We start from the raw sequence: 27219 nt of genomic DNA on the forward strand, positions 1-27219 counted from the left end.
GAATAAATTTCTCTTTGTTAATGCCATCCACTTGTATTTCTGTTATAGCCGCACTAGATGACTAAGACACACCAGGAAACTGGGTTTTAATGAAGAGGCCTGATGCTGTGGATACTCTCCTGTACAGAGCAGCAGAGAAGGGATGTGGCAGGGGCTGAAGGGAGGGTGCTTGCTCAGCCTCCTCGTCAGGTGACTGTACCACAGGCTGTCCAGGAAGGCCTCCAGTGCCTCATGGGTAGTGGAAAAGCTGCTGGGATGAGGTCTTCAGACACTTGCATTTCTCTTCTCTCTCATGTGTCTGTTTAGTCTCAGCTCCAGACGAGGGCATGGCAGTCTGGAGGAGAGAGATGGGACGGGGGCAGGGGAGGGTGCTCCAGAAATGGGGCAGAAAGGTGGGTGGGTAGGGTTGGAAAAGGAACATTAAGCAGGAGCAGGGAGCACAGAGCAGAAGCCAGCTGTAGGGACAAAGAGGAGGTAGCTGTCAGTTCAGGAGACTGGTGTGCAATTTACAAATCCGGATTTATCCACAGTACTTGCAGTCTACACCAGCATACCCCGGCCTGGACCATTGTCCACAGGGGCTCCTAGGCAGCCTCAGCTTCTGTGCTCCAGGCCCCGAGCTCCCACATGCACCTTTCTGAGCCCGGCTCACTAGCCCTCCACACTGTCTGGTCTTGCCATCCTCTTCATGGCCAGCTAGTTCCCACCTCGATGCCTTTGTTGCACCATCAGCCCTTCTGCCACATCCTTTCCCTTTCCCTACTAACTTCCTCACTTCCTGTCACTTCCTCAGAGAGCTCATCTCCAGAAAGCCTTGTCTGCCCTACTCCACATTCCCTCAGCAGGCCCATAGGGAGAAAAATAAAAAGCCCATTGCCCTCAGGTCAATTCTGACTCACGGTGACCCTATGTGTGTCAGAGTAGGACTGTGCTCCATAGGGTTTTCAAGGCTGTGACCTTTTGGAAGCCTTTCTTCTGAGGTACATCTGGGTGGATTCAAACTGCCAACCTTCCAGTTAGTAGTCAAGCATTTAACTGTTTACACCACCCAGGGACTCTGAGGGCAACAAAAAGGGCCCCAGTTTGGAAATGAAGTATCCAAGGTCTCACGGTGCAGAAGCCAGGACTGAACCTTCTAATACGTACCCTGACCCAATGCTCTTTTCCCTGCACCACGTTGGGCACAACCCGCCTGCCCTTATCCTAGGGTCCCTAATTGTCCTTTGGGACTCTGATCAATCCCGGAGAAAAGTTACCTCTACTGTGTGGTTGGAGACTTGGCGGCATCAAACATTTTCTTCCGGCCTTCCATTCCAGACATGGCCTCCACGTTCTTCCGCCAGTCGCCCACCTCCACAGGCCGCTCCTGTAGGCAGGCAGCACACATGTCAAGACTTACCAGGCCCTCCCAGCACAAGAGAAAGTGGGTGCTAGAAAAGTCCACGTCTTCAAAAAAGTAAGATGTTGAAATACCAAATGCTTTGTTTTATATATGTACTTGTTGTGTGTTGTTTTTTGTCATCGAGTCATTTCCAACTCATGGCAACCCCATGTGTGAAAGAGTAGAACTGTGCTCCACAGGGTTTTCTTGGTTGTCATCTTTATGGAGGCAGATCACCAGGCCTTTTCTCCCGCAGCACGGATGGGTGGGTTCAAACCTCCAACCTTTTGGTTAGTAGTCAAACACAAACCATTTGCACCACCCAGGGACTATACAGAGATAGAGAGACACTATATATATGTGTGTGTGTGTATATACACTTATGTTTATATATACTTACCACAAAAAAATAATTAATTTAATTGAATTAAAAAATAAATTATTTTTTTAAAGAGAAAATCTTGGCCCCCCTACCAAGCTGGTGAGGTCCTAGGACTCAGCCAGGGAGGTGGACATGGGTCAAGCTGAAGCTCAGCAGGAAGGAGGACACTGAGTATGCTGGGAGTTCTGGATAACGGTTGTGGGGTTCCAGAGCAAGTCCACCCTATGCACCACACTCCGACCTTGTCCCCATGCCCTCCACCACTTTCCTGGGCTGCCACTCTGCAGCTCAAAGCCACCTTGTCCAAGAAGTCTTCCCCGTACTAATTGGACTCCTTTTCCATTTCATACTGCCCGGCCCAGGTCTTCTCTTCATGAAGCATCTTGGGCCAAAGACTATGTCTTTCACCCACACTTTTTACAGGGCCTGTCAGTTCTGGGCACACACATTATAAGCTCAGCCAATCTTGAGTGATTTGTTGCCGAGTGAGTGATTAAACTCAGTTCTCTAATTTCAGGGCTCAGGTGTACCGATAACCATGACAATGTGCTGTCTTCCTTCCCCTGTAGTGGCAGAGGGCAGTTGTCTCCACAGTCACCCTAAAGTTCCCACCCTCTTCATACTAGGTACTGGGTTCTCACTTATTCACTGCTCTGGATTTCTTTGTGTCCCAGTCTCCCCCTCAGACTGGGAGCTCAGTAGGGAAGAGAGTGAGTCTCTGTCCCCCAGGACAAAGTGATAAGACTTTATCTTTGGTCTCCCGGGGGTTCTAGAATGTTCTGACTGTCAAGCTGGCCTCTAATAGGAGCCCCTGGGCCTGCCCGAGGTTGTGTGAGGGGTGACAGGTGAAGGCTGGTGGGGTTAGGGGGTGAGAGGCTCTGAGGAGAGCCACCCTCACCTTCTCCGTGTCTTCCTTCTTCACAGACTTGAGGTTGGCCCGCAGATCCATGGACACCTTGTGCTTGGAGCCCAGCAGGGCCCGCAGCATGGCGTCGGCCGAGACACGGACCCGACGCAGGGGTGGGCGCTTGAACTTCCCTCGGAGGTCCAGGACCTTCAGCTTCAGGTCCTTAATCTGCAGGTGGGAAGGGACAAGGGGTTACAGGAGGAGGAACCAGCTACGGGGCAGCCTTTCTGGAAATCTCAGACTTCTAAGGTCCAACCAAAGACAGCCCCCAAGAGCTAAACCCAAATTCTCCAGCCTCTAGGCTAGACTCTCTAGGACACTCAGGCCCACCCATCGCCTTACACATAGCCACGCATTTGTTGATAAACCAGTAACTAAGTAAATGGACAGAGCACAGTGGTCATCCTGTCTCTGTAGCCAAGAATCACAGAGGCAGCCCCAACAGGCTCAGTGCATTTGTGGTTTAGAATCCCTGTTTGGAGCATGGGGCTGCTTCCCCTATGGCTGCAGCCCCGTTCCTGTCTCCGTCAGTCCCTCCTCAGTCAGCCCTTGGAGCAGCTCATTGCAGGCACAGCCTCGGTCCAGCTGGTAGGTAAAGCTCCAGGCCTAGACTTCTGGGTGAATTTCCAGGGTGTGATCTTTAGAGGGAATTCTGGGGAGATTTGTCATCCTAGACATCGTCATCCCTGATGAGAAGACGTGGGAAGGAAGGAAGTGGCTCTGGACCCTCCTAGCCCCTACTCACTGCTTGAACAAATGCCCAGAAGCAGCAGCAGCAGCCCTGCCCTGCTTTGCCCTGCTCTGCCCTGCCCTGAGCAGCCCCACCCTATAGGAGCGGGAGCCTGGATGCAGCTCCCAACCACTGGAGTAGGAGTCAGAAGACCAGTTCAGTCCCAGGACCGCCACTGTGTGACCCAGGCCAAGTTGCTTAGGCTCTCTGAACCTCAGTGCCCTCATCTGCGAACTGCAGATAACAGCAGGTAGAGAGCACACAGGTACGTAGGGAAGATCAAAGGGCATAATGCTCATGAAAGCACTTTGCCAAGGTAAGAAGTTATTAACAGGCTTATGATTATTTGTATGGGTGAATAAAGAAGGTGGCTTCTGTTAGACTGCAGAGCCCACGTGCTAGGTAGGGAGGAAGTCTGTGCTTTTCATCTGTGTGATTACACACTTTCTGCCCATCTCCAGTCCTACCAAAGCTCCCTGGTAATTGGCTGCTTCCCAGACCCAAGAGAAGGAGGGGACCTGGCTCCCAGCTGACATGTCACTGCCCACCCCCACCCCACCCAGACATCGCCCACCCATGTCCCTTCCCCTCCTTCAGGCTCACCTCCCTGGTATTGTGGAGGCATTTGGCCTCAATGTCGTATCTTTCCTCATCCACCACCTCCACCTTGGCGTGCAGCTCCCGGCACAGCTCCTATGGGGATTGATCAGGCAGGAGTGGAGAAGAGGGGAAGGGAGATACTCGGTGTCCAGCCTGCTGTTTCTGCCTCCAAGCCCACTGCCCTTGGCCCTCCTCCACCATCCCCTTTTCAAGACCTGTGCCCCTGAAAGGAGCTGACAAACTCATTCACTCTGCGGTTCACAACAGATAATAACTCAGAAAGTAAGCCTTTTCTTTTCCTTCTGAATGTACTTCTTTACTTTCTTTTCTTTTTTTGAAGTTTCTTTATGATAAAAGTAGTATAAGTTAAATGTAGAAATTTTGAGAATTATGTATTAAACAAAAATAATAGAATAAGAACCACTAGTAATGCCACGTTCTGGAGAGAACCGTGGGTGATATTTTGGTCTCTTTCCTACCAGTCTCTTCTCTCCGTAGCCACTGGCATTTAAACAGATGCCAGCGTCTTAAAACATTAAAGACCTGTCTCTAGAGAAGGCACGGGGCAAGGGTTTGGAAAAATGGGACCTCCCAAGTCCTTTGACTGGTCTGGTATGAAGCCAGGCCCCTGGCTCTGCCCCGCCCCAGACAAGCTGCTTCACCCCTCTGAAGCTCACGCCTTGCTCCTGCAAGGTGAGATCAAGCATCACCCACCTCACAGTCTGCTGTGAGGATTAAATGAGATCATGTGAGGAAAAAGGGGTGTTATGGGTTGAATTTTGTCTCCCCAAAATATGTGTTGTAAATCCTAACCCCTCTTCCTGTGGTTATAATCCCACTTGGGAATGGGTTTTCTCTGGTATGTTAATGAGGCCATATCAGTGTAGGGTGTGTTTTAAACCAGTCACCTCCGAGATCTAAAAAGTGTAGATTAGGCAGAGAGGCAAGCAGAGATGGGGGAAGAGACATGCCAGGCCCCATGAAGATCACCAAGAAGCCAAGGAACAGAGGCTGAAAAAAGACAGAGACCTTCCCCTAGAGCCAGCACCCTGAATTTGGACTTCCAGCTACCTAAACTGTGAGAATATAAATTTCTGTTTGTTAAAGGCCACCACTTGTGATGTTTCTGTAGAGCAGCACTAGGTAACTAAGACAAGCGCCTTGTAAATTACAAAGCATTGAGCAGTGTGAGTTCAGGCTCCTGCCACCTGGTCCCTGGGGTCACCATATGGAGCCCTCCCCTGCCCCAACCCAGCCTGCCAGCTCACCTGCAGGGCGCTGAGGGACAGGCCTCGGGTCTGCAGTGACGGGATGCGCTCAGCCAGGTAGCGCACCTTCTCAGCCTCCTGCTCTTCATGCTCCTGCTCCCAGCACTCCTTGGCCTTGGCCAGCATCAGGCTCTGGGCAGCACAGAGCCCTGTGAGAAGGGGCCCAGGGCTCTCGTGGGCCCCACCAGCACCAGGGAAGGAGGGGAAGGTGGGCCTAGGCTGGGCCGGCTCTGGCCTCAGCTGGCTGTGCTGCTCCATGTTCTCACATTCATCAGGGCCTAGACCAATGAGCCCTGGGAGCATGTGAATGAGCCGTTTGCTAAGTGTGGAAGCGCATACAGTGGCTGTGTGTGAACAGCCACTGAGCGGTCACATACGGCATTTCTCTGACCCTGAAGCTTTTTTTTAAACTCCTGGTCCTCCTCTTGCCCACTTTTTGTCTGTCTTATCCCCAAAAAGATCCAAAAAGGGAAACTCTTACCCAAATACAGCAAGTCCCTTGGCCACCACCACTCCTCTGAGTATCCCAGACAGGCACCAGGACCCCATAATTTGAGGTTCTTACCCACTGGCCACCTGTGCCTGGTCACTGGCTCCAAGCAACAGCTAGGCTCCCTCTTTTGGCTCCAGCCCCAAACTGGCATCCTTGCTCTGGTCTCCTTTGTCTTGTCTTCACCCTCCTATGCTCCCCTCTTCAGCCCCTCAGAGACTGCACTGCATCCCCTGTGCCTCCCACTGGACAGCCCCCCAAAGCCAGACCCTGGCCTCACCTTCAGCAGGAGTTTGCGGGAAGCAGTGATCTTGGGTTTTCTCTGAGGGTGAGAAGGGGAGAGGCATGGTTTACACACTGAGATGCAGATGCCCCATTGCAGTTTTGCTTTCCCCACGACTCTAGAGCTCATGAGCCACCTCACTGAACCATCAGTCAATGGGAACCCCCTTTAATATAAGCCCCAGCAAAACAGTTAGAAATCCACTGGTTATAGAAAAAGAGCACAATCAAGTCTCACTGGGAACCTCTGTGCCAAGTGTCCCCTCCAACAGGGCTGCTAATTCTCCCTGCCCTGTCATTCTTGCAGTCCCCAGTCTTGGGTGTGCACAGGCTGTGTTCTCAAAGCCCAACTAAAGCTGGAGTGTGTAGGATGGCCAGAATCAGGATTATCTAAGACCTGAAGGGAGTCTAAGAATGCCTCTGCTCCCCCCTCAATGTTCAGCCATTAAGCAAAATGGCCCAGTGGGTGGGATGGCCATCCCTTCTCACCTTTCAAGTATGGCTTTCCACAGGACTGGCTCGAAAATGGTCTCCCCAGTACAAGGGAAAGATTAGTCCAAAGGACTAATGGACCACATCTACCACGGCCTCCACCAGACTGAGTCCAGTACAACTAGATGGTGCCTGGCTACCACCACTGACTGCTCTGACAGAGGTAACCTTAGAGGGTCCTGGACAGTACTGGAAAAAAATGTAGAACAAAATTCTAACTCAAAAAGAAAGACTAGACTTGCTGGCCTGACCAGAGACCGGAGAACCCTGTGAGAGTATGCTCCCCAGACACCCTTTCAGCTCAGTAATGAGGTCACTGCTGAGGTTCACTCTTCAGCCAAAGATTGAACAGGCCCATGGAACAAAACAAGACTAAAAGGGCACACCAGTCCTGGGGCAGGGACTGGAAGGCAGGAGAGAACAGGAAAGCTGGCAATAGGGAACCCAGGTTTGAGAAGAAAGAATGTTGATGTGTCGTGGGGTTGTTAACCAATGTCATGGAACAACATGTGTACTGTTGGATGAGAAACTAGTTTGTTCTGTAAACCTTCATCTAAAGTACAATAAAAAAATTAAAAATTTAAAATGGTCCCCCCAGATCTGAAGAGCTTCTGGAGTAGGTGAGGGTGAACTGGCTCAGTGCTCAGCAAGGGTCAGAGTGAGGAGACGGGTGCAAAGTCATGCTCAACTCCACTATGGTCCCAGCTCCAAGACTGCCTTCACAGTGATGTCATGCACTGGGCACCAACTACCTGGACCCTGGGAAGCCCCACCTCTAGAATCTTCATGGGAGGTTTTTATTCTCCTGGGAAATTTGCTCAGCCACTGGGCATCTCCCTGGTCCCAATCCAAGTGCTGTCCTTTCTTCAGATGCCTATTCCACCTCCACCAGGCTGAAGACATACCCAAGGCAGGGGCACCCCAAATGTCACTTACCTCACTTCAGATGTCCATCACAGGAAGCATGGGAGGAAAGAGCAGAACACAGAGTGAGTATAAATGGTATTGTATATGTAGCAGAGGAGCCATGCAGACCAGCTTCTGGTGGGGAGGGGGGAGGAAAGTGCACAGGAAGGAAATCAGGCAGGGTAATGGGGGCAGGGGACAGGGGGCCAACTTGCCGGTTCTGGCAAAATAGAATAAAAACTCAACGGCCCTTTAGGCTTCTGGAAGTTGAGAGATACTGGTCATTTTACATGTGGAGAAGGGTGGCAGAAAGGTCAGGGAATCAGGGTTTTGTCAGCTCAATGTAGGGTTCAAAAAATCCAAAAGGTTCCATCGCAGGTTTATGGATAAATTTCCAAAGTCTCGTTCATCTATTGGGTCAGTGTTAAATCACAGCCTGGCAGCATGCAATTCATTGGATCAGTGCAAACTCCAAAACACGACCAAAAAGTTCTTCCCCAGGTAACCTGGAAGTGTGAGTTGGGCTCAAAGTCTGGGAGCGGTGTGGCAACATTGGGGAAACCACCAAGTGCAGACCCAAGCCCACAGGACTGTCCCTGTTTCAGGAACTGGCCTACTGGGGAACAGCTTCAGGGTTGAACAGAATGGTGCCTCCACTCTGGGGTGAAGTTCCTGGCAAAGAAACTTGTCTTCCATGAGTATTAGAAGGAGGGTAGAACTACTTACACTTCCGGCATGGTGGCGGTGGGGCAGCACCTAGAGGGCACAGAGGAAGCATTAAGTGGGAAAGTGATAACTCTGCCCCCCAGCCCCAACCAGTTTGGCCTAGGGGCTGTGTCGGCAGGCCAGCCTGGAAGAGAGAGTTAGACGGCAGAGAAGAAGAAATGAGATATAACAGATTCCAGCGGAACAGGATGGGATGTATACCTGTCCATTTATTCTTCCACTTATTCATTCACTCATTCCCTCATGGCCGAGAAAAATCCTATAAAGGCAAAGAAGCGATATAAGAGCCAAAATGGCTCTGCTGGGCAGGTGTGGAGAGCAGGGGTTGGCAAACTACAGCCAGCTGCTCTAATCTGGCCCACAGCCTGTTTTTGCTTCCAAAAATAAAAAACCTACTGCTGTCAAGTTGATTCTGACTCATGTAACCTTGATTGCCTGGTGTGCTCCCTGAGTGGTGCAGATGGTTTGCGCTCGACTATTAACCTAAAGGTTGGTGGTTCAAATCTACCCAGTGGCACTGCAAAAGAAAGGCCTGGAGATCTGCTTATGTAAAGACTACAGCCAAGAAAATCCTATGGTGCAGTCTACTCTGTAACACATGGGGTTGCCATGTTTTTGCTCAAAGCATTATTGAAAAGAGAGGGAAAGTGAGAATATACAACAGAAAACTTATGTGACCTGCAAAGCCTAAAATATTTACTATCTGGCCCTTTCCAAAAAATTTTGCAGGCCCCTGTTGGGAACAGGATGGAGTCCTAAGAAAATAAGATTGGAAAGTGAGGGTGGAGCCCACTCATGAGGGCCTAGAATGACAGGCTGAGTTTAGACTTTGTCCTGTGGCTAAAAATGTGTGGTCATTGCAGGTCTCAGAGAGAAGGACCTGGAAGATAAATGGAGCAAGGTGGAAAGTGGAATAGCATTGGCTGCCATATGGCACGACTTCAGGGGGCGCCATTCACATACCATGCACTGCAGTTGTGCCCAGGGGGCGTTATTCACATAGATGACAATGTGACTCGCACCTCCTAGGGTAAGGCAAGGGGGAGACTCTGGACAGAGGAGGTTAATAAGCCAGGAGGCAGGGCAAATCTGTGTTCAACTCTAGTCTTTACCTTCTCTGGGCCAATTGTTTCCTCTGCAAACCGAGGGGCTTGATAAGTGGTTTTCCACTTAATATTCAGCTCTTGAACCCTTTATTCAAGTCAAATTGTACTTGGAAACAAAATAAATTCAATCAATACGAGCAGACGGCACTGGTGGAAGGAGGTCACCATCAGATTCCTGTGGTCCACTGTGAAGACTCCTGGCCATGGAGGTTTTGGAGCATGTTTGAAACTCTCTGACCAGCTGATACTTGGGGCCCCTTCTACCTCTGACAGTCAGGGGCACAGGACAAGGAGGTGGCCCTGAGACTGCAGAGCAGACATGTTCCAAAGCCAGACCTGACTGGCCATCTGCCTGGGCCTGGGCAAACGACGTTCCAGTGGGGCGAAGGGATTGTGCAAAAGCCCAGGAAGGGAGGGGGATATGTGGGGTGGTGAGCAGGTGTGCGGAGAGTAGGACAGGAATCCTGAGCTGGCTCATGAATTGAGGGGTGGGGACACCAGTGTATGTGGGGGAGGGAGGAGTATGGAGCTCAGGGTCAAGAGTTTGACCTTGGTCCAAGACCCTGGTTCAGCACAGAATGTAAAGGACACTTGTAAAGTCCCTACCAATAATTTTATTCCAGAGCCACCCCCTTCCTCTTCTTTAATTCTCTCCTGACCTTTTGTGCCCACGAAGCATCCTCTCCCATCCCAATGAGTAAGCAGGGCTCTGGCCACCTCTCTGGAATCTCCCGCCCTGTCAGAAAGCCTTCCGGGCCATCACTCTGCCTCTGCTCCCAGGGAAGAGCGAGGCCTGGGGTGGGGAGGCAGAGGGGGGATGTGACCCCAGAGTCTCAGCTGTCACCCGGAGGCATAGAGGGAGAGGTATGGAGACAACTCATAAATTCCTGAGATGCTTGGCTGAAATTAGACTTTATAGCCAGCTGCTGGCTCTTCCAAAGACGCTGGAAAAATCTAAACAGAAACACTAGCTGGTGAAGAACCACCCCCAGGTCCGGCTGTCTCTCCCCCTCCTCCTCCCATAGTCCCCGTCTCCAGAGGGCACCTGGTCTCAGCCCAGTGGGTCTTCAGGCTGTTTCCCTGGGATGTATCCCACTCTTGCTGGGCATTGGCCACACTTACACCCCCTCAGACAGCCACCGTCACCAGTGCAGGACCCTGCCTGTGAGGCCAGTCCAGGTCCCCTGCCAAGCTCTGGGCCTGCTCTCCTGCCAGCCCCTCTGACAAATGCCAGGCCAAGGGGTCCCACACCAGGCAAGAGGCCCCAGTCTGTGCCCTGACACCCCCCAGACAGGTCCCCTTGACAGGTCTCTGGAAGACAAGCAGGGGCCTGATAAGAAGCCAGGAGGCAGATAGCAGCAAATCGGGGCTTGGAGAGCCAGGATTCCATCTCCCCCAGAAGCAGCAAGTAAGGAGATAATTAGAAAACCCACAGATGAAGGGACAGAGCAAAGAATGTCCTGTGGGTGATTCAGAGCTACACTCTCCGATCTGGGAGGCTCTGTGGGGTACAACAGGAATATAAACGAGACTATCAGACTGAGGCTGTATGTGTGTGAGTGATTGTGTGAGAGTGTGTGTACGTGTGAGAGACAGGATGTGTGTGAGAAACAGTGTGTGTGAGGAGCGTGTGTGAAAGAAAGCACGTGTGTGTGAGAGAGAAGAGAGTGTGTGCACACGCGTGTGTCTGCGTGTGTGTGTGTGCGTGCGTGTGTAAGGAAAGGAACAGATCTCTGCAAACCTAATGATCAGGAACACAAATTTCTAGTTAGGCTCATACTCTTCCCCCTGCTCCTCCCCGACCTTGAACCCCAGTCAATGGCATCCCTGTCCTCCTTGACTGTTAATGAGGCTGGACTCCTGAGAGGAGCCCCTGTGGCGCAGTAGTTAAAGTGCTCGACTGCTAGCAGAAAGGTTCAAACCCACTAGTCGTTCCACTGGTGGAGAAAGATGAAGCAGCCTGCTTCTGTGAAGATTTACAGCCTTGGAAACCCTATAGGGACGTTCTACTCCATTCTATAGGGTCGCTGAGTTGGAGTCAACTCAATGGCAGTGGGTTTGGGTTTATTTGGACTCCTGAGCCTGTGGGCTGGCTGCCACATCTATGCCTCCATGTTGAACTTTGAACAGGAAAGCCTAATCTCAGAACCTCTCTGGAGTTTTGGCTCCTGAACCTGGTGGCAGGTGCTACCTTTAGCCCCCAACACTGATGGAGACCCTGAGCCTCACCCCCACCCCCACCATGTATCACACTGCAGATGCTGCTCTAACTTAGGCGTTCACAGACTCTCAGGCTCCTAGTCCAAGTACTGGCCCCATCTGCTTCCCCATCTTCCTCCCCTGCAACAACTGCCCACCCCTCAGAGCCAGGGGCTGTGAAGAAGGGTCGGCCCCTCGCCAAGCGGAGCTGGCAGCCTGCCCTCCCCCACTCTTTTCCTGCTGTACGGATGGGTGATCAAGGAGAGTTAAAAGTGCCCCTCAAACACAAAGAACAAAGAAGCAAGATGGTCCCCTCCCTCAGCAGGGTGTCTGGTCCTGCCCCCAAAACTCCCCCAGAGCTGGGCACACTGGAGCTCTTCTCTTCCGGTGCATCATCGCTCTTTTCACGGCTCACCAGGCTCTTCCTAAACTTCCCAGTGCAGCCCTGCAGCCCTGCTCCCCAGTGCCGCCCCTCCCCCAGGGTCCCTCTCCCTCCTCGAACCCCGTGGGCAGCCTGGTGCAAAAACATAATCCGCTAGGCTCTACCTTGGGGCTCCTTGTGGAACTTTGTGGAAAATTCTGTTCCTGGCACCCCAGTCTTAAAATGGGAGACAGCCAGGATCTCTGTTGCCCATGTTTCCCGTCAACCCTGGCTTCTCTATCCATCTGGGTTGGGGGAGGTTCCACCACAACAGTTTTGCAGAAGGAGAGATACCACTGTGTGGGAACAAACACTTTGGGAGTATTTTAGGAACTCTCCAACGACAAACCCAATAGTACCAGCCAGCTATGTCTTTTTCCATCTCCAAGATCTCGCTCTCTCCAACTTAAACTCTAATCCCCTATCCCATCCCCTTGCCTGGGATTGGCCTGGGTCTGAAGGCCTGGCTGCAGACACTTACCTTGAGCAGTCGTGGTGGAGCTGGGCTGGCCTGTGTCTCGCAGTCGACTGTAGACTGAGGGGCAGCGCTCAGGGGAGGCTATGAAAACTATGGCCAACAGCAACTGGCCAGTAAAAATAGAACAGACCCGCTGCCCCCTCCACTGCCCCTCCTCCCCATCACCCCCCTCCCCCACACACACACCTCACAGTGCAGACACACACTGCCATGCTCATGATAGGCACACAGGCTTGAAGACACACGTCTATGTGGTCAGGAGCACGCACAGATCCTGTGCACACGGAGTTAAACCAGCTCCTGCCTGTTGTTGTTGTGCCATAGAATCCATTTCAACTCATAGTGACCTATAGGACAGGGTAGAACTGCCCCATAGGCTTTCCAAGGCTGTAATCTTTACGGGAGCAGACTGCCACATCTTTCTCCCACAGGGCCGCTCATGAGTTCAAACCGAGCATGGAATTATTGAGTCGCCAGGGCTCCTAGCACTCACCTAGGGAGGCTCAAAAGGCAAAGAGAGGGTGAGAATGAGGAGCCAGACCAGATGGGGGACTGAGCAATGATGGGACCCAGGGAAGGGGAATGAGGTCAAGCAAGAGGCTTTAGTGAGGGTATTAGGAGGTGTGGAAGGGGAAGGCAGGGACTGGGGGAACTGTCACGCTGACCTCCTACCTCTTACAGAGAAATATGGACATCAGGCTAACAGCTCATTGTGCACGGATTTGTGTGGCTCTGGTACCCTTTGGGGAGGAGGACGTCTGGCTTTGGGGAGTGATAGGAGCAGTGCTGTGGGCTGACTCCAGTGCGTGGTCCTGGGGCTGGGCTCAAGTTGGGGCAGCAGCAGAGCCCACCTTTCCACGGATGGAAGTCTGAGGGTCTGCAGACACTCTGCACCCCCTCCAGGTAGGTTTCAAACAATCCTGAGTCCCATGCCTGGAACTCAGTGAGACTGATTCACCTCCTTTGTCTCCAGCCATCCAGCCAGATGCCGATGAAGTCAGGAGGCTGGTGCCACTGGGGCTGCACCTGTTTACTGAGTATTTTTAGGATCATTGATGAACACATAATACCTACCTTGTAGTCAGAGAAAGACAATGCCTGCTATGTTAATCCTGTGGCTATTATAGTCAGTCATCTCATGGCCATGATCCCAGGCTGGGGCAGGACAGGCAGGACAATGACCCCTCTTGGAGGCCAGGAAAAGCCTTGTAAGCAATGGGGGGTCAGGGAGCTCTGGCCATGCTCCCATCTGATGGGGGAGAGGGTCAGTGGGCAAGGGTGTCCTATGGAGACACACCCCCAGCAGCCACAGAGCAATAAAGGCCCTACCCTCTGGACACTGACCTTCTGGGGCCTAATGGAAGTTGCTCTAATGGGCTCTGGTTGGGGCAATGCTGGGAAGCCTCTGTGCAGGAAATCTACTGGGGACAAAGAATAGGCTGGCAGGGTCTGGGCAGTTATGGGGCTGGCGGGATAGGATTCTAAGTGGAGGGACTGGTGTGGAAAACAAAGGCAGGCACCAGCCAAAAGGAGCAGCTGGAGACAGAGGAAGAATTTGGGAGTCTGTATTGTGAGCCTATTTGGAGTTTGCATGACATTGCATTGGCTTATTGTGTTTATAATGCATACAATAGCTTTCTTACCAAACTTTAATATCCACAAAAAAGGAATTTTCTACATGAATCATTTGCTTTTTGAAAAGGAAAAGCAGAGAGTAGATTGACAAGCTAAAAAAAAAGAAATATTGCTGTCAAGTCAATTCTGACTCATGGCAACTCCATGTGTGTCAGAGTAGAACTGTGATCCACTGGGTTTTCAGTGGCTGATTTTTTCAGAAGGAGATTGCCAGATCTTTCTTCTGAGGCACTTCTGGGTGAACTTGAACCTCCAACTTTTCAGTTAGCAGCCAAGTGCCTTAACTGTTTGTACCACCCAGGGAAGAGTAAAAGAGGGTCAAGACAAGCCTAAAATTGGTGACCAGGAAGTTCACAGCAAGGGATGGAGAGGATAGTTCACTCAAAGAACCCCTCTGGCAGAGGCAGACCTAAGGTATGCAGGTATGGTAAACACCCTGGGTGCCATTTGCGGGGGGGAGGGGCACTGAGCAGTTTCTATTGACCATCGAGGTTTCCATCGCCAGCTGTGAGAGATCATTCAGCAAGTTAAAGCTAACACTTTCGTATTTCTGAGCCTCTGTGGAAACCCTGGTGGTGTAGTGGCTAAGTGCTACAGCTGCTAACCAAAGGGTCAGCAGTTCGAATCCACCAGGTACTCCTTAGAAACTCTATAGGGCAGTTCTACCCTGACCTATAGGGTCACTGGGTTTGGTTTGTTTTTTTTTTTAATGGGTCACAGTAGAGCCCTGGTGGCATAGTGGTTAAGTGCTACGGCTGCCAATCAAAAGACTGGCAGTTCAAATCCACCAGCTGCTCCTTGGAAACTCTATGGAACAGTTCTACTCTGTCCTGCAGGGTCACTATGAGTTGGAATCGACTTGACAGCAAGGGGTGTGGTATGTGCGTGTGTATGGGTCAAGGTGGAGCTCTGGTGGCATAGTGGTTAAGAGCTTGGCTGCTAACCAAAAGGATAGCTGCACAACACCACCAGCCACTTCTTGGAGACCCCCATGGGGCAGTTCTACTCTGTTCTGTAGGGTCACTATGAATTGGAACTGATTCGACGGCACCGAACAACAACTTGGATTAAGGCAGGCTGTGTGATCTCGCTGTGCTGAGTGTAGGAGAAGAAACTAAAAAAAAACGACTTTGAGCACATCATAGACCAATATTCACCGGTGAAAGCAAGGAAGGTGCAGTGGTAATTTTCATGTAGTGCCATAATGTGTTAAGTAAAAGATTAACGAGCTTGATTTGTATTTGTGAGCTGATATCACAGTACAGTTATCTAAGGATGGGTGTCAGAAGTTTGGACAGGGGAACAGAGGCGTGGCAAGGGGGGCAAAGGCGGACACTTGACCCTGGGGATGCCAGACAAGGTGCAGAATGACATTCGGAGGCACCACAAATAGGAAACGCCCATGACTTAGGCAGATGGACAAGAGGGGGGAAGGTGTTGCTGCTGACTGGTCGCAGCTGTCAATGTCTATTCATCTTGAGATTGAAGAAGCGCAACTTACAGATTCCCCCGGGGCACTCTTTACGCCTCTGCAGGGGCACAGTTTCAGTGCTTGCCATAGGCGCTGTTTTCCCAGACACCTCTGCTCCTGTCTGCCGCAGACATACAGAGTCGCTGACGCTGAGGCTACTGACCCTCAGACCCTGTTGGCAGAGTGAGGTGGGGATCCCTCCTCCCAGGTCCCAGTGTCTGACCATCCACTTCATTCCTCCACATCCTGTGGCTTCCAGCCTCCAGTGCTCCACCCTCACCTGCAGGCCCCAGTCCAGGTATGGGGTGGCAGGGGGAAGAAATGGCTTTGCCTTCAGGACACAGCCATCTCTAGGGATCGCTCTCAAATGTGGCCATCAAAGGCAGGGCTGCTCATTCTTCATAATAGCCAAAAGGTGGAAACCAGAGAAGATTCCATCAACAGATGAATGGATAAACAAAATTGGTACATACATGCAGTGGAGAAGCACTCAGTCACAGAGAGAAACCAAGTTCTGATGCACACTACAACATGGATGATCCTTGAAAACATTACGCAGGGTGAAATAAGGCAGAATAGGAAAACGTGAGAAGACAGAAAGTACATCAGAGGTTACCAAGGGCTGGGGAAGGGGGAATTGGGAGTTATTACTTAGGGAGCACTGAGCTTCTGTTAAGGGTGATGGAAAAACTCAGCAACAAATAGTGAGGATAGCTGCACAACACACAGAATGTAATTAATGTCACTGAATTGTACATGTGAAAAATGGCAAAATGGCAAATTTCTTATTTTATATATACTCACCACAATTAAAAAAATGAGAAAAAGTGCAATTATTTCTTCACCCTGTCACTGTAGGACAGTTAATCCAAAAGTCTACTGAAACCAAGAGATGTTTTCCTTGATGTTACATAAGAGGAGAACAGGAGTCCTCTGAAAACTTCAAAAGTTCACATTTGTATCTTGATGACTGAGTTCAGGTCTTCAAACAATAAAATCAAGGATTATATTTTCCTATGAATAAAGAAAAAAGAATTTTTTTTAAAGAAAACATGGAGGAAATGCTGTGAAAAGAGTCTTGCAAGTCTTGGTGGTCTGGTACTCAGACACAACTCAGAATATCTGGCCAGTCAGAAAAAATGAGAAAAAGCAGGCTGTTGTGCCCTGTTGCCCTTGCACCTGCCCCAGCCTTTCTTCATGTGTGGAGTGAGCAGAGGCCTCTGAAGCCCACCCTTAGGGGCTCAAGGATCTCAGCTGAGGAAGTCACAGTCTGGCCGCCCCCCCACTGGCTTGGCCCCTGTGCGCCTCTGCAGTCTTGTTCCTGCCCTCCTTGCTTGCACTTGTCTTCCCCTTCTTAGTGCACATCTGCCAGGGGTCAGATCACCACTGCCTACTCTACCTGTGGCGCAGGGGCAGCTGTCCCTAGAGCTGTGAGGCTGTGTTCAGCACAGAGGCTCACCTGGCCAGAGGACCCATCCCCAGACCCAGCCTCCCACAGCCCTGTGAGACCCCCTAGGCAGAACTCCCTGTGCTGGACTGAAAAACGGCCCCAAAAGATATCCACATCCTGTTCCCAGGACCCTGTGACTATGTTACCTTATATGGCAAAAGGAATTTGCAAATGTGACTAAATTAAGGAAGTCGAGCTGGGAGCTTGTCTGAGTGGGCCCAATGTCATCACCAGTGCCCTTATAATAGGGAGGCAGGGGAGTTAGGGTCAGGGAGAGAAGGTGTAAGGGCTGGAGCAGAGGTTAGAGAGGAGAGAAGACGCCATGTTGCTGGCTTTGAAGATGGAGGCTCCAAGGAATGCAGGTGGCCTCTAGAAGCTGGAAGAGACACGGAAGCGATTCTCCCCTCAAAGTCTCCAGAGAGAGCCAGCCCTGCCAGCACTCTGACTTTAGCCCAGCATCTTAGTTTCCTAACAAAATATATTACAAGCGAATGGCTTTAAAGAATGGAAATGATTTTCTCACAGTTCTGGAGACTAAAAGTCCACAACATGGTCTCAGCTGTGTGGGATTCCTTCTGTGAACCTCTTGCTTAGTTTCTGGTGTCTGCCAATGATCTTGACGTTCCTCAGATGTCATCTGTCTTCCTCTGTGTGTGTCTGTTTCTACTCTGATGCTTTCATAACTTAGGGGTCTCTGGTATGACTTCATTAACATAACAAAAGAAAACCTCTATTTCCAAACAGGGTCATATTTCCAGGTACAGGGGTTAGAATCTCAACACATGTTTTTGGGGGACAAAATTCAATCCATAACACCCAGTAAAACTTCTGACTTCCAGAATTGTAAGATTATAAATTTGTTTGTTTTGAACCACTTAATGTGTGGTAATTTGTTATAGCAAAATACATAGCAGCAATAGGAAAATAATATACTCACCAGCCCCTTGTTGAGCCCTGGGACTTCATGGTTCAGGCTGTGCTTGGGGCTAGCCAGGAAGAAGTGAGCTTGGGTGGTTCAGCGAGAAGAACCAGGCTCATTCCAGTCTCTTCAGGGCGAGGGGTCCCCACGGGCAGATCCTCACACTTCCCCAGCCAGAATCCAGCCCCACCAGGGCCTGGCCTTCCCGAAAGCCAGTTCTGATCTTGCTGAGAGGATCACAGGATGTCAGAGCAGAGAGGCCTCAGAGACCTCCAGTCAGTCATTATGCCAGTGAGGAAACCGCGGCCCAAAGAGGAGAGGCCACATGGTAAACCAGTCAGGTGTCCTAGCCGCCAGTTCAATGCTCCCACCACACTGCCCCTTTAAGCAGTCACTTCCCTAGGATCAGCTTTAGCCCAATCCTAATCTAAGCACAATGCCTCCCTGTAACCCTAAGAGAACCCCTGTCCCTGCCTTTAGCTCTCAGAGAGCCTCCAATGGCCCAGAAGTGCTGTGTGGGACTTGGAGAATGGCGCCCCCTCCAGGTGGATGCAGGTATAAGGCTTGATCAGCCAGGTGTGGCTCAGCCAGGTGTGGCTCAGCCAGGTAGGTGCACTTGTGAGATGAACAATCTACAGGGCTGCACCTGTACTAGAATCTCCATCTCCTCTCTAGTCTTTCATTTAGTTTGCTGAGGTAGCCTCCTGCCCTCTTTTAATTCACTTTGCATGACTCAGCCTGCAGAGCTGACTCAGCTACACGGTGTCCTCTCTGAGCCTTGGCTTCCTCATTTGTAAACAGGGTTAGTGGTGTACAGTGACCTCGGGGTGGGCCAGGCTTCCATGGGAATCTCCCCCCAGGACAGGAGACCCTGGGTGGTACAAATGGTTAACACGCTCGACTGCTAACTGAAGGGCTAGAGGTTTCAGGCTACCCATGGGTGCCTTGGAAAAAAGCCCTGGTGATCTACGCCCAAAAATCAGCCACTGAAAGCCCTGTGGACTACAGTTCTGGTCTGACACACACGGGGTCGCCATGAGTCAGAATGGCTGGACAGCAACTGGTTTACGGATAGGCCGGGGACAAGGCAGATGGCCTTCCCTCAGCCTCTTTTAAGGTCCAGAGGGGGTTCGAGGTAGCCTTGACCAGAAGTCAGGACCTCAAGAGAATGGCCTGTGACTCTCAGTTCAACAGAAAAGTGATTGGACAATTCCCTGGAGAAGAAATGAGAGCCAGGGCTTTGCAGATCTAGGGAGGAAGGGGCAAACCCAGGAAAGAGAAAAGGATTCAGGGCAGGGGTTAGAAAAGCCAAAAAAAAAAAAAAAGAAAGAAAACCAAACCCATTGGCTTTGAATCCAGCTCATAGCGATCCCACAGGGCAGAGTAGAACTGCCCCATAGAGTTCCCAGGGAGCGTTTGGTGGATTCAAACTGCCAACCTTTTGGTTAGCAGACATAGCTCTTAATTAACCATTACACCAGCAGAGTTTCCTAGAAAAGCTAAGGCTTAGCTGAAAGAAGGCCTGGAGGGGTTTCCAGTCTCTGGTCTCTCTGGCTTCTGGCAACATCCTTGTCCCCTCCCAGGGCTTGGGAGCCACCGGACAAGAAAGGAAGTGTCTGGCCAGAGGACTAAACCTTGCAAGGCCATGGGCTGTGGAGTCAGGGACCCCTCACCTCAGTGGCTGATGCCTGTCCACCCAGGCTGTCCTGAACTGTTTGGGAAACAGAGGAGCCAAAATTAGCAAATGACAAGGCCCAGCAGTCTGGCTTCCCAGCACCCCGTCCCGCCACAGGCCATCCCCCACTGCTCAGGGGCCTCAATCACAGCTGACCATGAGCCCCTTCTCCATCTTTCCCCATCCCCATCTTAAGCCCACCAGTTGTTCCAGGGCCAGGTTTCCTGCAGCTGAGTTCTGAAAGACAGCAGGGCTAAGGGCTAACAGGCCAGAGCAGAGGAAGGAAGAAAGAAAACGAAGTGTAATCACCTCTCAGTTTTCTGCCACAAATTAGCCTCACCATCAAGGTCTGTGACTTTAGAGATACAGTATAAAACCAAAAAACCAAACCCATTGCCATTGAGTCAATTCTGACTCATCAGTCCTATAGGACAGAGAACTGCTCTATAGGGTTTCCAAGGCTATAAATCTTTAAGAAAGCAGACTGCCACATCTTTTTGTCACAGGGCAGCTGGTGGGTTCCAACTGCCAACCTTTCAGTTGGCAGCCAGAAGCTGAGCACTTAACCACTGTGCCACCAGGGCTCCTTAAAAAAGCAAACAAATCAAGTCAATTCCAACACATACTGACCCTATAGGACAGAGTAGAACTGCCCCCTAGGGCATCCAAGGAGTGGCTGGTGGATTTTTTTTTTTTTTTACCTTTTGGTTAGCAGACAGACACTTAACCACTGCGCCACCAGGGCTCCCAGAGATACAGCATAATGTGGTGAATTAACACACAACCTTGGAGCCAGGCTGCTCGGCCACTGACTAGTAGTAACACAGTCATTAGTGTCAGAGATAATAATAGTGCTTACCTCAGAGGGTTGCTGTGAGGATTAAATGAAGCGATGTGTATAAAGGGTTTAGCAAATGCCTGGCACAAGGCAAATGCTCAACAAATGTTAGCTATCAGTATTAATATCTCATGGACAACTCACAGTAACCCTCTGATCCAAAAAACCAAACCCGTTGCCGTCGAGTCAATTCCAACTCATAACGACCCTACAGGACAGAGAAGAACAGCCCCATAGGGTTTCCAAGGAGCAGCTGGTGGATTCAGGCTGCCAACCTTTTTGTTAGCAGCCCAGCTCTTAACCACTCTGCCATCAGGGCTCTGTAATCCTCTGAGGTAGGTACTGTTATTAACTGCATTTTACCGATGAGGAAACGGAAGCTCAGAATGGCTAAGCCCAAGGTCCCACAACTAGGAAGAGGAAGAGCTGAGATGAACCCAGGTCTCCAGTGCCAACGCCAAATACCCATGCTCCTTAACCAGCCCTTACCTTTGACATCTGGCACACAATACCTAGTTGCCATCCTTACAACTTTTCTCATCTGCAGCCAGCACTGTGATTCAGTCAGGAATTGGGAATGGACCAGCCTGGTACCCTCAAAGCTCCACATAATTCATTCCAACGTTAAAAACTGTAAGCAAATGCTTTGAATTATAGGTTCTCCTACATATACCTAGTGGTAAGAGGTTTGGCTGCATAGCCACAAATGGTGTGAACTGCTATTTTCAGTGCCGAGACACCTGGAGAAGGAGACCCTTCCCTCCCCACAAGATAGGCCCAGGTGGGGCCCATTATGGGGCAAAGCTGGAAGTGCAGGGAGAGGGGGTGAGGGCAGTTGTGAGTCCCAACAGGCTGGGTGGGTGAGACCCTGTGGCCCTCAGCTTAACACTTGTGTTTCTCACACACTCTCCTTCAAAGCTTCACCCGCCTCCCCACACCTCTGACTTCCTCCCACGCCCCACACCTTCTGCCCAAACCTGTTGCTTCACTTCTTCCTTGAGCTCCCTTCTCCCTGAGCTCAGGACTGCCCCACCCTGAGTCCTCCATGGCCCATCTACTTAGTCCCTCCTATTGCTCTGGGGCTAGGATGGTGGGGGGAAGAGGTGGCGAGCTAAGACTGCTCCCACTCCTGCCCTCACCCCTACCACAGGCACCCTCTGTGCAGTCTGCTGAGCCCCCACACCGCAAAATCTGGGGCCATGTCTTGGTAGGTCCCCGAAGAACTGGCTGCCTCTCCAGAAATCCCCATAATAAGTAGGTGGGGATGGGGGTTGACCCTGTGGGGCTGGAAGAATGTGGGGGACAGAGGTGAGGAGTGAGCTAGCCAATCGGTGTGGTTCCACCCTAGAAACAAATTCTTTCAAAATGACTTGTTGAGCAGCCAGCCAGGTCTCTGCACCTCTCTCCCAATTTTGCCTCACCCTACCTCTGCCATGCCCAGCTGACCCCTGCTAGCCTCTGTGTGTTCAGCAGATCTCTCCTGCCAAACCCCAGCCTGCCCTGCCACTCTGCCCTGGCCACAGGAGTCTAGTTACCGTTTCCCAGTGCAGACCTTGTGTTACAGGGCAGGGCTTCCTAGCTCAGGACTAAGCCCTGCTTAGGTTCTTACCTTCTTCTGACCGAGAATGACCAGGAGAGGCTCAGAGGTTCCACACAAACAAAGGTTTATTAGGGACAGAGTAAAAGGCTCTCAAGGGAGAGAGGTTTCCACCTACACTAGCCTCCAGCCTCTCACTGGACAAAGGATTCCCTAGGGCTCATAAAAGTTTTTAGGTGGGGGGAAAAAGGCATTATCTTTATTCATTAAATGGGTGGAGAGTTCTAGGAGAAGGGGAGGGGTTATGCAAATCAAATGCTCCCGCAGTTAGAATTCAAGATGGACTTCCTCGCAGAGGTTGCTGGAACTAAGATGGAGTCTGTCACAAAGGCTGCTGGGATGTCAAACAGGACTTATTCTGGGATGTTGTGCATGCGTGATGCCTCTGGATCTTGGTTCGTGCCCCAGCGAGGGTTCCCTATTCATGTTTGTCTCATGTGGAAGGTTATTCATAGGCCACGTTGATCTTTACTGTGCGTGCTCTGCACCCGGTGAGGCCTTGAAAAACAACTCAGAAGGATTATCAGTGATTTATAGCTGGTCAGCCACACAGGGCCTTCAAATGTAGTTCCTTATCTTGTCTAAGGGAAACCCTGATGGCGTAGTGGTTAAGTGCTATGGCTGCTAACCAAAGGATCGGCAGTTTGAATCTGCCAGGCGCTCCTTGGAAACTCTGTGGGGCAGTTCTACTCTGTCCTATAGGGTCTCTATGAGTCGGAATCGACTCGACGGCACTGGGTTTGGTTTTGGTTTGGTATCTTGACTAAGCACCTAGTTTGTTAATCACAAGTAGTTTTCAGATGCCAGCAGCAGAAGTTATATGGTGGTCTGCACTTCGTTTTAGATTCACAGACTATTTAATTATAGCTGGTCAAGCACACAGGGCCTTGAAATGTAGCCGTTATTTAATTCAGCCAGCTCCATCTCTTCCCTATCTCACTTGTGGGTTTCCACTTCTGCACCTTTGAGCTTGCAGGTTTCCAAAGCAGCAAAGTTACTCCTGTCAGCTGATGTGACCTTTCCTTCCCAGCCCTGCTGAAAGCTACCTCTTCCTGAAGGTCCCACAGATCTCTCCTGCACAGGGTTTTTTTTTTCTCTCTCTCTCTCCCTCCCTCCCCGCCCTCGTAGCCAACAAAGAATGTTTTCTTTTGTGTTTAAACCTTTTCTTGAGTTCTTATAACAGTGGTCTCATACAATATTTGTCCTTTTGCAACTGTTTCATTTCACTCAGCATAATGCCTTCCAGATTCATCCATGTTGTGAAATGTTTCACAGATTCATCATTGTTCTTTATTGTTGTGTAGTATCCCACTGTGTGAATATAAGACAGGCGGCAAAGGCCCTAAGATCGCAGGATGCCTGTTTGAGAAATAGAGAAGACACTGCTATGGTTAGAGGAGAAACAAGAGAAATAGGCTATGCTTTATCAGGGAGGTAATAGGAGGTTGAGTGTGGAACCTAGAGACTTAGTAAGACAGAGAACAGAGAGGCCCCCAAATCTGCAAACAAAATAACAAGAAATAGGCCAGGGCGCAGAAACAAAGTCATTCTCCAGAACAGAGAGGCCGGGTATCTAAAAATAGCCCGCAAACTTCTTTAAAGTTGCATTTCAGAAGCAGCTGGAGAAAACCAGGCCCCCGGGACTTGCACAGAACATCCACCTGTGATCCCTGTGTGACCTTCCACCAGGGGCAGTGAGGGGCTACAGCCCCAGCCAGGTCGAGCCTGGGGAGTGGGAGACTGCGCAGGTGTGACACCCCATAATAAGTCCTGCCCAGAGGCCTCCAGGACAGGAGCCATCTTGGAAAGCTGCATGCGCCTTAGTTAACATACCCCCGCCTGTGTCTCTGAATAAACATGAATCTTTTCCCCTCCCAAGAACTTTTAAAAACTCGCCCGTCGTTTGTTCTGTGAGATGAGAGTAAGCGTTGCTCTAGGCCCTCCTTTGTCTCCATTTGCAAGCCTCTTCAATAAAGCTTTGCTCGTGTGGAAAACTGCTCATTCTTGACCAGTGAGAGGCAAGAACCTTATTCCAGTAACAAATATACAATAATTTGTTTATCCATTCGTGTGCTGATGGGCACCTAGGTTGTTTGCATCTTTTTGCTATTGTGAACAGTGCTGCAATGAACATGGGTGTGCATAAATATATTCATGGGACAGCTCTTATTTCTCTAGGATATATTCCAAACAGCGGGATTGCTGGATCATATGGTACTTTTTTTTTTTGGAGTTTTATTAAAAACTGTTCAACGTGGTCAAAAGTCTCATCTGTTTGACTGAAGTTCAATGGTCCAAACTATGAGAACTTTAGGAGCTTCAAAGCTAAACAAAACATAAAACAAAGAACTGCCACAGGATTTTTTTTGTCAGAGCCACCACCCTCTTGGTTTTGGACATTGCCTCACCTGTCTTTTCAGGTGTGCAGTTTTACCTTCCATCTGAGAAAGCTGTCTCAGGGGCCAGTAATGGGACTTCCATTTCTATCCCCTCAGGATTCAGGATGGTGCCCCCAGACAAACTTCACGGAGCATTGGAATCCCCTGGAGGGCTTGTCATACACAGATGTTGGGCCCCACCCCTGGAGCCCTGGTATCACAGTGGTTACAACACTCGGCTGCTAACCAGGAGTTCAGTGACTGGAACCCACCAGCCTCTCCTAGGAAGAAAGATGTGGCAGTCTGTTTCCATAAAGATTTACAGTCTTTGAAACTCTATGAGGCAGTTCTACTTTGTCGTTTAGGATGAGTCAGAATCAATGGGTTTATGGGCCCCACCCCAGAATGTCTGATTCACAGTCTGGGGCGAAGCCCAGGATTTGCATTTCGACCAAGTTCTCTGGCGTTGCTGCTGGTCCAGGAACCTCTGTAGTTATTGTCGCTGTTAGCTGCCGTCAAGTTGGCCCCGACTCATGGTCACGCACAACAGAAGAAACGCTGCTCAGTCCTGCATCATCCCCCTTGCAGATCAGACCATTGTGGTCCATCAGGTTTTCATTGGCTGATTTTTGGAAGTAGATCACCAGGCCTTTTTTCTTAGTCCATCTTAACCCGGAATTTCCACAGAAACCAGTTCAGCATCATAGCAACACAGAAGCCTCCACTGATGGACAGGTGACAGCTGCACATGAGGCGCGTCGGTTGGGAATTGAACTCAGGTCCCCCTCATGGAAGGTGAGAATTTTACCATTGAACTGCCACTGCCACGTGTATATCAATTAGTATATGGGTTGGCATAACTACAGGCTATCAATTAGAAACAGGTACCCCTCTGGGAGGACACAGCCCTTCAAATAAACAGCTTGACTTCAGTCTGTGCTCACCCCTCAGTAGGTTCCCTTGAGTCGGGCGCACACAGCCCAGCTGAGGCAGGCAGCCTCAGAGCCCAACCTTTCTGAGAAATACCTGCTCTGACTTGTCCACCTACACTGAGCAAAATAAGCTGCCCCTTCTTCTGAAATTGTCCTTGACAAGATAACCGCAGATGGCCTCAACCAGCCTCTGGGTGGAGACTTAACATCCTAATGAAGAAAAAATCATCCCTTCCTCCATCCTGGGGGATCAAACCCTTTGTCTAAAGAAAATCCATAGTCACGCCCAAGCCCTGAGCACCTGCGGGAAGGTCAATCCTGAATATTCATAATGAATTTATATTTCCTTGTCTGCTCTTTGTGAAAGCCCACTTCCCTGGGCTGCCTACAGCAGTCTTAGAGACAACAGCCCGGATTGCTCCTTTCCTTCTACAATGAAGTAAAGGCGTCTTTCTGATCTCCCTCCTTGGCCTCTTGTTTATTGGCTGTAACAAGTCACCAGGGGCAAAACCTGCGATTTTCACCGGCAACACAACCAATAGGTGCCCAGCTATCTGGCCCATCTCCTGCCACTGACCTGCATACATCCCGGCCTCCCAGAGAAAGCTGGAGGTCCCGGAACACCCAGCCTTCCATTCATTCATTCATTTATTCATTCAGCCACACCAGTGGCATCACTGTGGGAGGTGCGGACCACACCCCCTGACACTGTCAGGCGGTGACACCACATTGACCCCAGGGTCCACCGCATGGTCGGCGGCGTCAGGCGGGAGCTGCCAGGGAAGGGGCCACCAAGGCAGTGATGTCACTAGGGTTGATGTCAGCCGTCACCCAGTATGGTAACGCGTCACCACCACCCCACTCCCATCACCCACCAGTCAGGGTGCAGGCTGCCTCCACCTTGGCCAACGGGAGAGGGGAGGAACTGCAGGAGTCACGGGGGGGCGGGGCCGGGAGGGGCGGGGGCACGCAGGGCAGTCTTTGGCCCTGCCATGGGGGAGGTGACACCATCAGTTACTACACTGGGTGACATCAACCCTAGTGATGCCACTAAGCCACACCTTATGGAGGCTCCCTGTGTCCCCAGCACTGTCCCAGGTCCTGGGGGATACAATAGTGAACTTGGAAATGTGGCTGCCAGGCCTGGTGGATGGCCTGGGGCACCTGGACACAGCTCTCAAATTTCCCAATGCTCTCTTTGCTTCCTCACTGTTGGTTCTGCCACGTAGCAGATGGTGAGGGACAGAAATGACTTCGTCAAAGGGATGAACTTGGTCCCAGGGCTAAGAGAGAAGGGTGAGTCAGTGGGGACAGAATCCCAGCCTGCTATCCTTCCCTGGTGCCAAATCGGTATCCCCTGCCCGGCTTCCCGGGCATGAGACGCGTGTGCAGGGCTGCCTGTTCAACACTGTCGCTCAGGCATCTACAAGCCCCCACCCCTCACTGGTCCCAACTGAACCCAGAGTCCACCTCTCCAGTGGGCTCCTCATTCTCTTCTCTGCATCATAAAAAATGGCACAGCCACCACCCTCAGCCAAACTGGAAATCCAGGGCCATCCCCCTCCGCTCCCCCCTCACTCGGGAGGTCAGCTGAAGGCCAACTTCAGTCCTGCTCCCCTCAGGGGTCTCCCTGGTCTGCCCTCCTCCACCGACCCAGCCACCATCTCTGCTCAGACCACTCACGTTTAGCTGCTCTCACCAACATCTACAGGAGGGTCACCCTCCCCACTGAACCACCTTTCTAAAATGAGAACATGATTAGGTCACTCCCCTAGGTCGCCCATTTTCTTTCCTGATTCCACTCCTCCCCCAACCCAGCCTCCACACTCCCCTGACTCCAGCCACACTGACTTGCTCACAGTCCCAGAGCAGCAGAGGCTTCTCAGAAGGCCCTCCCCGCCCACCATATCGCAGGTTAGCTGCCTCCTGCCTCCTCCAAGTCTTACCGGAGCACTC

General features: G+C 50.9%; 1 protein-coding gene across 1 annotated transcript; it reads right to left on the reverse strand.

The window, feature by feature from the left end:
• On the reverse strand, nt 1-26014 carry TNNI1 (troponin I1, slow skeletal type). Its single transcript, XM_049858465.1, has 10 exons — nt 25930-26014; nt 12372-12458; nt 9128-9189; nt 8165-8194; nt 6039-6080; nt 5269-5400; nt 4004-4093; nt 2662-2838; nt 1257-1366; nt 1-455 (listed from the first exon to the last, which is right to left on the reverse strand). Exons 1-9 carry the CDS (start codon nt 26012-26014, stop codon nt 1259-1261), a joined length of 813 nt encoding a protein of 270 aa, XP_049714422.1. The 3' UTR covers nt 1-455; nt 1257-1258.
• Nucleotides 26015-27219: the final 1205 nt, after the last annotated feature.

This window comes from Elephas maximus, chromosome 18 (assembly GCF_024166365.1).
Source record: "Elephas maximus indicus isolate mEleMax1 chromosome 18, mEleMax1 primary haplotype, whole genome shotgun sequence".
Taxonomy (NCBI): domain Eukaryota; kingdom Metazoa; phylum Chordata; class Mammalia; order Proboscidea; family Elephantidae; genus Elephas; species Elephas maximus.